The sequence below is a fragment of the Gavialis gangeticus genome, unplaced genomic scaffold, assembly GCF_001723915.1.
Source record: "Gavialis gangeticus isolate Ggan-Ray unplaced genomic scaffold, GavGan_comp1, whole genome shotgun sequence".
In the NCBI taxonomy this organism is placed as follows: domain Eukaryota; kingdom Metazoa; phylum Chordata; order Crocodylia; family Gavialidae; genus Gavialis; species Gavialis gangeticus.
Genome location: NW_017728982.1, coordinates 1,128,287 through 1,139,204, shown reverse-complemented (window position 1 = coordinate 1,139,204; position 10,918 = coordinate 1,128,287). Strand labels below are relative to the sequence as shown.

General features: G+C 62.5%; 1 protein-coding gene across 1 annotated transcript in view; it reads right to left on the bottom strand.

The window, feature by feature from the left end:
- Positions 1–2,215: 2,215 nt before the first annotated feature.
- The window catches only part of DSCAML1 (DS cell adhesion molecule like 1), a gene marked incomplete at its 5' end in the record, with an annotated part of 193,076 nt that continues 184,373 nt past the window's right edge, over positions 2,216–10,918 (bottom strand). Inside the window, 9 exons of the mRNA XM_019511756.1 lie at positions 2,216–3,109; positions 5,530–5,841; positions 6,659–6,853; positions 7,642–7,794; positions 8,103–8,221; positions 8,493–8,523; positions 8,918–9,073; positions 9,262–9,549; positions 10,392–10,580. Of these exons, the coding sequence (XP_019367301.1) occupies positions 2,652–3,109; positions 5,530–5,841; positions 6,659–6,853; positions 7,642–7,794; positions 8,103–8,221; positions 8,493–8,523; positions 8,918–9,073; positions 9,262–9,549; positions 10,392–10,580 (1,901 nt within the window). The remainder of the gene's footprint in view (positions 3,110–5,529; positions 5,842–6,658; positions 6,854–7,641; positions 7,795–8,102; positions 8,222–8,492; positions 8,524–8,917; positions 9,074–9,261; positions 9,550–10,391; positions 10,581–10,918) is intronic.

Sequence of the window (10,918 nt, the reverse complement as noted above, 5' to 3'; positions counted from 1 at the left end):
CCTGCATGGAGACAGTGGCAGGGTCTGAAAGAAGCAGCTACATCATCTTACCGTCATCTCCTGGGTCTTTGTGTCAGTCATGATCAGTGAAGCTCCCACCAGGTGGTGAAAGCCACGGCTGTGGAACCAGCCATATCGCTGCGCTGCACCAGGCATAGTTAATATTGGGGAGCTCCAAGCCACCAGCCTCCTGCAGACCTTCGGGGTGGAGATCTTCGTGCATGCACCAGACCTAGAGCAAGCACAAGGAGGGCTGACACCTACCTAGTTCCAGGAACACCGGACACCGCCATGCCAAGAAGGGGACGGGCTTGCAGGGCAGATGTCCGTCCTCCTGGGTTTCACCAGTCCCAGCCCATCCAGGCCCTACTCTGCAGTGTCTAGGAGAGCTCTCCCAGGGCAGGCTGCACCAGCTCCACCTTAAACGCAGTTGCTTGCAGCTCTGACACGTACCTTCGCATCCGCCTGGCCCCCGGTGCTCACCGACGCGTAGGACGGAGGGCTGAGGTCCTGCCCCACAGGTGTGTCTGAGCCCACGGTCAGAGGGAGGCCAAAGCGGTGAGGGGAACACTGGGCACCATCACTGAGAACTGCTGTTCCCCTTCCTGCGGGGTGGCGTAGGGGGGGCGGGAGTCCCCCTTGCAGGGGCTCCCAGGGACATTTCAGCCTAGCTCCTCATTCCCGTCTGCCTCCCCGGCCCTTCTCGAGCAGGGCTCCTGATGGCACTACTCATTCCCTCCTTCACACTTGCAGACTCGGAGGCCGAGAGCCTGTGGATGCCTGCGGAGGGCCTCCACCCCACTTCCCTCTCCCTGATCACGGCCTTCCCCCCGACTCCTAGGACAAGCACATGCATCTCCCAGCCAAGCCAGAGAGGCCCGACTGACTGGGGCTTAATGACATCTGTGGGGGCCTGTTAACATCAGCCCTGTCAACTCTGCCTGCAAAATCTGTGCACATATCACATGCTACAGCTGAGCGCTGTCACAGCTTTGTCTGGTCCCTTCCCTAGGGCACGACTCCTCTGAAAAGCAGAGTTACGTTTAACAGGATTTGTTATAAAACGAAGCGTTCTGCTCAGATTTCAGGTGTCCTATTAAACCAACCTGAAACGCGGCACAGGAAGCCTACCTCTGTGCCGGGCATGGGCCCTTTCTCTAGTCTCCCGGTTCTGAGAAGCAGCAGCCTCTAAATGCAGGAGAGCCCCAGAAATTCAATCTGGGATTTCACGCAACCAATGCTGCAGAAGCGGCGTTCAGCATTATTGGATGGATCTCGGGAAGAGTAATCTGTTGCCTTGATGCTACGTAGTTCAATCCCAGTCTCTACCGCAGAACAAAACTGCACGTTGAAAGGTTGGATTCTCCATAAGGACTCAAAAATCACTCGAAGCCACAAGGCCGGTTTATGCAGAAAATGCCTCTCCATTCACTTCAGATTAGGGTTTTGTTTTTAACTCAAGCAAACCAGTAAGCTGCTGCTTGGCTGGGACATCGTGGCATTGACTCCGCTATGGCAAGGAGCAGGGGTTGGGTTTGCTGTTTCATCTCTGTAGCATCCCATCACCCCCTCCGCGCTCTGTAGAGAGGGCGAAGTGTTGGAAGGCCGGTGTCCCGACTGAGGAGAGCAAGGGGCTCGGCGCACAGCCGCGGCCAGCTCAATCAGCTCGGCCAGAGGAGCCCGGAGCTGCATGCTCCACGCTGACAGCAGACAGCGCCTGATCCCAGAGGAGAGCTCCTCTGCTCAGCCCCGTTCTTGCCGGGGACTCTGCAACCAGAGCCTGGCGCTTCCCTTCCAGGACAGGGATCCTCTTGCCAAGCTGCCAAGCCTTCTCGCACCTCCCAGTGGGCTCCGGCCTCCATGATTTCCCAGCCAGTTTGGAGTCACTGCGGGGCTGCGGCCTGCAGGCAGCGGTGGGGGATACTCGGCGCGCGCAGTCGCTGTGACAGGTGCGCAGCCAGCAGGGCCGGCACGACAAAAGGCAGGAGCAGAAGCACGTGCCGTGCACGTAACATTGTTTTGGGCACCCTCTTTCCCTACTTCACCCCCTTCCCTGCGGCCTAAAACTTACCGCCACGCTCGTCTGGGCAGGCGCACACAGGCAGGCGTGCCAATCGTGCCAACTACTTTCACCACTGGTTTCCCCCTTCCTCGTCCCTCTCGGGATCACTTCTAGGGCAGTCCTGCAGCCTGCGTCTAAGTGAAGACTCCAACATATAAACATAACCTTTATTGCACACGGCGCTGGGTTTTTTCATAGAAAAAGGTATTAACACATAAGCATTTGCAAATTGAAGCAACTCCTGTTGTTTTCAGAACAGTAAAATAGCATGCAACGTCTTCGAGAATCTGCTTTGTCAAAACCACCGACAATTATCAGGGAAGAAAAAAAAAAGAAACGAAATCGCTGAGTCTCTCTTTGTTGTGCCCCTTTCAAAATGATGTGAAATATATATATGTGCTCACATATATATTTTCTTTTAAATCTGTAACATCAAATTCTTTGTGCCCTGGCTTCTTTTTCAGTTTTGGAGAAGAAGAAAATAGCTTCATTTATACAAAAGAGTTCATCAATGTACAAGAGTCTGTTTGTATTTAAATATAAATAACGCAGGAAACCGGCAGAGTTTGTTGGTTCGTCTCCCCGTCTCCTACACCAGCGTGTAGGATTTGGAGTAGGCTCCGGCCCCTTGTTTTTGAGACCTTCCTATGCCGGACGTGCTCATTTCTAGCAACGAGTCTCTAGAGCCGCCCATTTTGGTGTGCGTGGACAGACGGGGCTCAGCGCTGGGGGCAGGCGTGGAGTCAGCGGCGGTGGCGGTGGGCGCAGAAGCGGCGGTGGCGGGCGCGGGGGCCGAGGGGGCGTTTGCCGAGCCCGGCATGGTGAGAGTTCGTTGAGGTAAGGTGGTTGTGGAGGAGCCCGGGTGCGGCAGGCCCAAGGGCTTGCTTCCTGGGTCTAGCGTCAGGTGCCTGGCTTGCGTGTGGTACGCCCTGGCCAGGTTTCGGATGGAGGCTTCCCTGGGCGGCACCACCGGGCACGGGTCGTGGATGTCGGGCTTGCGGAAGAACGCTTCCGACTTCACGTACAAGGGGAGGTTGCAGTAGTCACCTGCAGAGAACAAACACACGGGTGAGCGCCTGGTCCCGTCGGCTCGCGGCCGCGGCCGGGGTGCCCGCTCCTGTCTGGGCACGGCCCTCCACAGCTGCTCGCTCTCCAGCGCTGCCGGAGCGGCGCAGCGCTGTGCTTTCCACGCGGGAACCTGCTCTGCCTTTGTTCCTCCCCCGTCGGGTTAAGAGCCGGCAGAGCCCTGCTCTCGGCGCGCGCTGCTATTCGATGCTGGTCTCTCTGAAGATGAATAAAGAGCCCGCGCCGGATAAAAGGAGAAATGGCCAGCATATGGCTCATCCGGCCCCTCTCCCTGCCCAGGAAGTGGGGGAGAGGGCCGGCTGCGAGGCAATGATGGGCCGCAAGAAGGGTTATTTTCAGCTTTCATCGCTGGCCCCTGGGGACAGCCCCACGTGGGCGCAGTGGCAGCAGCTGTCAGAGCTTGTGCCGAGCCTTCGGGACGTGGATTTGTTCAGGGACGTGTCCTGCAGCGCCCCACGCTCCCAGCCCGTGCGAGGAGATGCTGCCTTGCTCTGGTGGGGCACAGGGGGAGTTAGCGAGGCAGGATTAGGCCCCTGCCTCTCCTACTGCATGCAGTGACTAAGGGAGCGGGGAGAGCAGAGACTGCGGTTTGGTTGCGGGAAGGGTCATTTCCCCCTTGCCACATGCAGCCCATGACCGAGGGAAGAGGGTCGCTCTGGTCCAGCCTCTCCCCAGAGCTGCGAGGGACAGAGGCAAAGGCAAGCCGCGTGCGAGCAGAATGTCCCTGCAAAGGCAACACGGCACCCCTCCGCCTCCTTCCTCCCGGGGCGGCGGGTCCCAAAGCAGAGGGGAGCGTCTGCGTCTGAGGATGGAAACGCCAAAGCTGGAGCGATGCTGGCTTGATACCACCTCCCCTCCCAGACCCTCTGCACTGGGGACCCAAAGACACCTGTCCCGGGAGCACAGCCCAGGGCTGCAAAGGTGGTGCCGCCCTCTGCGGCTCAGCCACAAGCCAGGTGAGCCGCGTCGGTCGCTACAGCAGGCATCCCGCGAGCAAGCTCCGCTCCCACGAGCCCCGTGAACTGGAGGCCAGATCAGGAGCCACGGGCAGGGCCATTCAGTGCAGCCCCACGCTGGCGCGAGTGCAGGGCTGCTCCCAGGGGTACGCTTCCTCAGCCCTCATTACAGGGGTTTCCTCTGACATCCTCATAAATCTCCCCAGCAGGAAGTTCATCCTCCGAGCCAGCCGGAGTGATTCATCTCCCCCCGGCCGGTTACTCATTACTGTGTCATCACTCTCGAATTAGCCAAGCAAAACAGTTTGCTTTTGCGGGGCGCGGTTCTGCAGGTCTCTGCGGCTCACGGCCGTGGCGTTACCCATCTGCAGAGTGCCCGGGAAGTGCCACGGAGAGGGACTCCTCTGTGGTAGCACATGCAGGACTGAACTCGTGGCCCTGCCTCCCGGCGGGTCCTCCTGCTCCCGGGCAGGCCTGGGTGCTGCTCCTGGCCATGCTTTCTGAGACTCAGGCTGGGTGCAAGTCAAACAGGGAGGGCAGAGAAACGGAGCCGTGTTACGAAGCTGCAGATCAGTGACCTGCCAGGTCCCATCCCAGCGTGACAGCTGTGATGCTGGAAGTGGGCAGACACCAAGCAAAGGGGCCAGGCAGGGGCAAGGCGCGGAGCAAGCACTGACTGTGCAACGGATCTGAGGGTCTAAGAGCTCACGGCTGCATGGGAGGGTGTGTGCACGCGCCCAGGGCTGCAAGGAACAACGTGCAAGATGTGCTCAGATAAGTACTTCTTTGTAGGGTACACAATCGCGGGGGCTGACCCCGTCCGAAGAGTCCCCCTCCTCCTCTCTCCCCTCCAGAGCACGGGGAGACGGGCTGCTTGCAGCCAGGGATCCAAGCTCTGCTGCTTGCTCTGGCTGGGACCACAAACCAGCACAGCAAATGCAGACGATGTTCTGCCCCCGACCATGAGAGCCCCGGACCCACGCAAGGGGCCAGGAGAAGCAGAGACGGGGCCGCACCCCCCACTGTCACAGAGAAGTCCCTGTCCATAAGGCTGGCGTTTTTGTTCCTTGGTTTCCCTTTGGCAGACGCTTTCCTTTTGAGGGCCTGGCCACCAAGCATGGGACCCACTTGGCCTGAGCTAAGAGCAGCTGCCAATTCAGCCTGGGATGTGCAGGTGCATGAATGGACCATGAATGGGAAAGCTTGGGTTAAGCAAAGGCAGGAGCGGGGCTCGTTACCAAGGGCTCTCTGCTAATGAGGTCACCCAGCTGTGGTCACCCCTGCAGCCCTGCTGCGAGGGAGGAGGCAGCCCCTGCTTGGACACGGCTCCCCAGGGCAGGCCAAGAGCATGACCCTCTGCCCTGGGACAGGCAGCCTTGCTCCCGCGCGGGGCTGCCGGCCCTGGCAGCGCGCAGGGATACTCACTCTTGTTAGCCCTGTGTGGGATGGGCACCGCCACGTTCTTGCCCCTGTCGCTGTCCTGCGGCTTGGGAGGGGAGGCGGTGAAGCGGCAGATGCCGGGCTCGGAGGGGGTGCTCATGGACGTCATGCTGTCTGCGTTCTCGTTGGTGCCCGTGGTCATCTGGTCGGAGGAGCTGTCAGAGATGAAGCACTCGGTGATCTCGAACTTGGCGTGCTGCAGCTGCTCCTCCAGCTTGGCGTGCTCGTAGGCCCGCGCCAGCTCCTCGTAGGTGGACGAGGCGCTCTCCGTGGACACCATGCTGTTCCGCCCCTTGTCTGGAAAGCAGGGACAGAACTCAGTCCGGCGTGGTGGGCAGCCGGGGGACACCGAGGTGCAAGCCCCGAGAGCGGAGATGCTGGAGAATGCAGCTCTGCCCAGCTAAGCCTTCCTCAGAAACACCCCGTGCCAGGGCAAGCAGCTGAGCTCTGCAGTGCAGGGATGACCTTTCCATTTAAAAATGCTGGGATTTTGACGTACGCAAGACCCCCCGCGATCGGCCCAAAGAGCCTCCCGAAGGGGGACGAAGGGGCATCCTAGTTCATTTCTAGCTGTGTATTATTGCTGTCTGTGCATGAATTGTGCATCTACATGTCACTGAAATCAGCAGGATCCAGTGGTGATTGGCCTGAAACACGTGCTCCTTTCCTGGGACGCTCTGAAACCTGCCCCTGGGTTGGGATCCGGAAGGGAAGGGGATTCGGGACTGGGGAGTCTCCTGTGCGATGGAGATGCTGGTCCCTGCCCAGCCCCAGCGGGCGCCTGTCTGGCAAGGCAAAGCTGCTCGTTCAGCAGGATGCACTGGGCCAGTCATGGCCGGGGTCCTGGCAGGACACGTTCAGTGGGAGGGGATAAGACAGGTGCTAGGAGAACACCTGCACTCAAGGCAGGGCAAGGGGGGCTGCAAATGGTGCACGCGGTCCCCCTCTTTCCCAGGTGGAGCTGCAGGGCTGGCAGAGGCAGGTGGCAGAAACGCAGCGAGCAAGGCTTGGGAGAGGAGAGGGAGGGGATGGCTTCTCTCAGGTGCACCAGGCGGCTGGGCTTTGCCTCAGGTGCTGATCATCTGGGCCCGCGCCTTCTGCGGCTCTGGCTCACCTGTATCCTGAGACAGGCTGGCGCTATAGCTGTCGCTCTCCGTGACGGTGATGCCATGCTGGGACCCCACCGTCCTCCAGTCGGAGGTGAGCGTCCGTGCCGGGGTGGACGCCTGGCACTTGGTGAGGGTCCACTGGCTGGAGTACCTGTTGCGGGTGCTGTGTGCAGACTTCACATTTTTCCTGGACACAGGATCTGAGGCAGGGAAGTCCCAGCACCAAGTCAAGCCTATTTGTTCTCTGGCATGGAAATTCAGTGCAACGCAGTGCCCCACCTCCTGCTTCCCCAGGCTGGAGACCTCCGGGGGATGGAGAGGGAGCCTCCAAACCCCCAAGACAGACAAGACTCGAGTAACTGGAGCCACGAGCCTTAGACCCACTCTCCTGTGACTGCCTTTTCAGCTGAGGCATGGGGGGGTGGCAGCCACGGTGAGCTCCCCGGATGGCAGGTCAACCTGGCACAGGAGCGCATGGGCATGACATGGTGCCAGCCTTCAGGTGCACAGGCTACAGGTCCACTGCCCAGAGGCATGCACAGGGCTGACATGGGGCCTGGGTGGGACTTAGAAAAATTTCTCCGGCATGAAAATTCCCGGCGCCAGGGCTGCACTCGGACTACCTCGCAGCGCTGCGTGCACGGTGTGACTGCAGCCAGACATGGTCGCTCTACGATGGATTATAACCGCGCCATCCACAGGCATCTCCTCCCCTCTAAGTCCTCAGCCCCTCTCTCCCCACTCACTACCCTTGCCTGCTGGCCGGTCAGGCCCTAATTGAATCCGTGAGCCCCTCGGGGAGAGCCCTGTTCGACCTGCCTGGAAAGAGCAGAGCAACCCTGGGGCAATGTTGGAATAGCCCGGGGTGCTCCGGGTGCTGCTGCGCACCTGGCGGCAAGGCCTCGGGGCTGGGGGACTGGGGACCGAGGCGGTGGTGCAGGGCGGTGAGGCGAAGGGCAGCGTGCCAGGCCCGGGTGCCCCCACTTACTGGTGCCAGGTCGGATGTCCGACATGTCGATCAAGGGCCCGGTGTTCTGGATCAGGGCGGGGTGGTGCAGCGAGACCCCGGTGCAAAAGCTCTGCGGGTTCACGGCCTGGCTGAACTCCGTGTCCGTCACCGGGATGGTCGCTTTATCGTCCCCTGCGGAGGGAGGAGCCCGGGCTTGAGAGCTGACCTCAGGGAGCCCTTGCTGCTCTCTCAGAGCCTCCGTACCGAGGGCGCCGGCGTCTCTGGCCTGCCAGGAGCCCCCAGCTCTGCCCTACTCGACACCGCGGTGTCAGACTCCGTGCACTGGGCAGCAGCCCTCCAAAGCCCTTCTCACAGCGTGGGGGAGGAAGGCTGAGCCCTGTGCTCCCAGCTCCCGGCAAAGGATGCGACAGGCTCCCCGTGCTGGAGGGAGCACTCCTCATCCCCATCCTCTCCCTCGGGCTGCCGGGCGCCCCGCTTACCCAGCTGCTTGATGCCCTCCTTGTCCTCGATGAGCAGCTGCACGCGGGGGATGTCGATGTGCAGTCGCGGCCCCTGCGGCGGCCCCTTCACTGGCGTGTCGAAGCTCCGGTTGTTCTTGCTGCAGGAAGAGACGCCCGTTAGGCCCGGCTCAGCCCGGCGTGGCACAGCTCGGCACAGCGCGCCTGCTGTGCGCTGGGGCCTGGGTGGGACGGCGCTGACCGCGAGGGGACCCAGGCAGCCGCAGCTGCACCGCACCAGGCCTCCCAGCCCGTGTCCCTGCAAACGGACACGACAGTGGTCCAAGGGGAGCCCGGACAGCCCACCCAGCCAGCATGGCTGAGCACGCCAGTCAGGGGCCACCTCCTGGGAGGCAGCGCTTTGCCACCCACCTTATCAGCATCTCCGCCAAGCTCTTGGCATCTGCGAACACAAAGCACAAAGCGCATTTTCAGAGCGATGCACTGTGTTTGCGGCAGGGAGAGGAGGGAGCAGCACACTGGGTGCGAACACAGGGACTTCCCAAGCCCCCTCCAGGACATGGGCAGCAGGGCTGGGTGTGCCGTGTGTCTGCCTCCCTCCCGCAGCCGAGCAGTGACGCCTGCTCCCTGCCCCTGGCTGCTGGCTTGGGCTGGGCCTCCTGGGACGGAGCAGGTCCCCCCAGAGGAGAAGCCCCCAGGCCCCTGCACGCTCTCCAGCCGCAAGCCTGACTCAGGCAGCCCCCGCCACGTGCTAATGGCCAGTCCTGCACACGTCTGGGGTCACTGCCCGAGGATGCTGGGCCCTGCCCCCCGGCACCGGTGGGGCGCACGCTCACCGCGCAGCCTCTTCAGGCGCTTCTCCTTCCTCTTCTTGCGGATGATGAAGAGCAGTGCCACCCCGAGCGTGGCCAGGATCACGGGGCAGGCGATGGTGAAAAGCTTCTTCACGTCATCTCCCTCCCCCTGAGCGGACTTGATGGGGGGGATGGTGCCTGGGCAGAGCACACACATGGGGCAGTGAGGCCAGGCCCTATGGCTGCGTGCCCCGTGCAAAGCTGGGGACCTGCGCGGCCTGCGCAGCGGGCTCACGGAGGGCCAAAGTGAGACCGCAGACCGGCTCAGGACCCTTGCTGACACCATCCCCGGGCCCCGTGCTCCTCCGCCAGCCCCGTGCACTCACTGCCGTCATAGTCCAGCGTGGCGAACTGGGCGGTCTCGTTGCCGCAGCCGGCGCTGTTGCAGGCCTTCATGCGCAGCTCGTACCAGGTGGCCTCACGCAGCTCGGTCAGGAAGACCTCGCCGGAGCTGTTGGTCCTGAGGCTCTGCCAGACCCAGTTGCCCTTGGGCCGGTACTCGAGGACGATGGCGGTGATGGGGCAGCCCCCGCTGCTCCAGCCCTGCAGGTTCAGCCGGGCGTGCGTGGCGTTGATGTGGGTGAAGAGGTGCTGGTCCTTGCTGAAGGAGGGCTCTGTGGGGGCAGTGTGCTGTCAGGCTCTCACGGCGTCCGCCAGGCCTGGCCCCCAGCGCCTCAAGCAGCTGCCGCGGCAGGGCTGGGGGCTCAGGCCTCCCGAGTTGGTGGGAGCACCCCCCCCTGCAGCCGCTAGCAAAGAGCAAACCCCTCTCAGCCCACCCCAGCTGCCGCCTCCCCTCAGTGCCGCCGGTCCAGGCTGCGTGGGGACTCGAGTGCAAAGCCCCGTGCCCGGGGGCTGCTGGACACTGCGAGCAAGAGGAGAGCAAGGGTCCCCCTCGGGCTGCGGCTCCGCTCCCTGCGGCAGGGGATGCCTGTGGCCAGGCGATGAAGCCTGGGGACCACCAGCGCCGGTCCAGCTTGGGCCAGCGGTGCGGAGCTGCAGCACGTGGCTGCAGAGGTCACCCCGGTGAGCTGGGGAGATGCCTCGCTTGTGCCATCACTCACAAGAGGCAATAATGCCTCTGCCCTGAGTTCCTCAGCACACGCCAGTGCCCAATTTTAAAGGGGCTCCTGACAAGGCCGGGAGGGGAAACGCAGCTGGTGCCGCGCTGCCTGGAGCACAGAGCCCTGGGCTGCGCCGGCGGCCGGGCAGTGGCAGGGAGCAGGCGACGGGGACACTGCCCAGCCAGGCGCAGGGGGCAAGGTGCACGTCTCCTTCAGCCGGGAAGCAGCGGAAGCCCCTACGTGGCATCACGGCAGAGCCTGGGCTGCCCGGGCTCACACCCTCGACCCCTCCTGCCCTCAGAAACAGCCGGACCCTCCTCTGGACCACGCATGCCAGGGGAAGCAGTGAAGGTGGCTGGTGCCCCCAAGCCCTCCCCGAGCGGCGAGCACGCTACCTCTGCCGTGCGTCTTGGCCTCGATGATCTCGCTGATGCGCCCGGCGCCCACGCTGTTCTTGGCCGCCAGCTTCACCTTGTACCACGTGCCGCACTTGAGGCTGTCCAGCTTGAAGGAGCGCTCGCTGGAGCTGATGAACACGTCCTTCCACTCCTCGCTGTTGTCCACCGAGTACTGCAGCACGAAGCCTGCGGGGAGGAGCGGGGCCGTTACTGCCAGAGGGACCAGCAGGAGTGGACGGGGCCAACGCAGATGGCAAACAGCGCGGCAATGGGGTGGGCAGGGGAAGCCCTGGGGTGGAGAGTTGAAGTGGGCGATGCACGAGCAGTGGCTGTCGCGCCTCAGGGCTGCTCTGAGTCAGCTGTGGCACCTGCTGCTGCCCGTGCAGAAGGGCAGGGCAGCCAATGCCCCCATGCACCATCACTGGGGTTTGCACGTGGCCTGGGACATGCTGCGCGCCCGGTGCTGGAGTGCGCAGGGGCCCACAGCCCCTTGGCCCGGGGCTCCCCTGTGCTCCCACATGGGT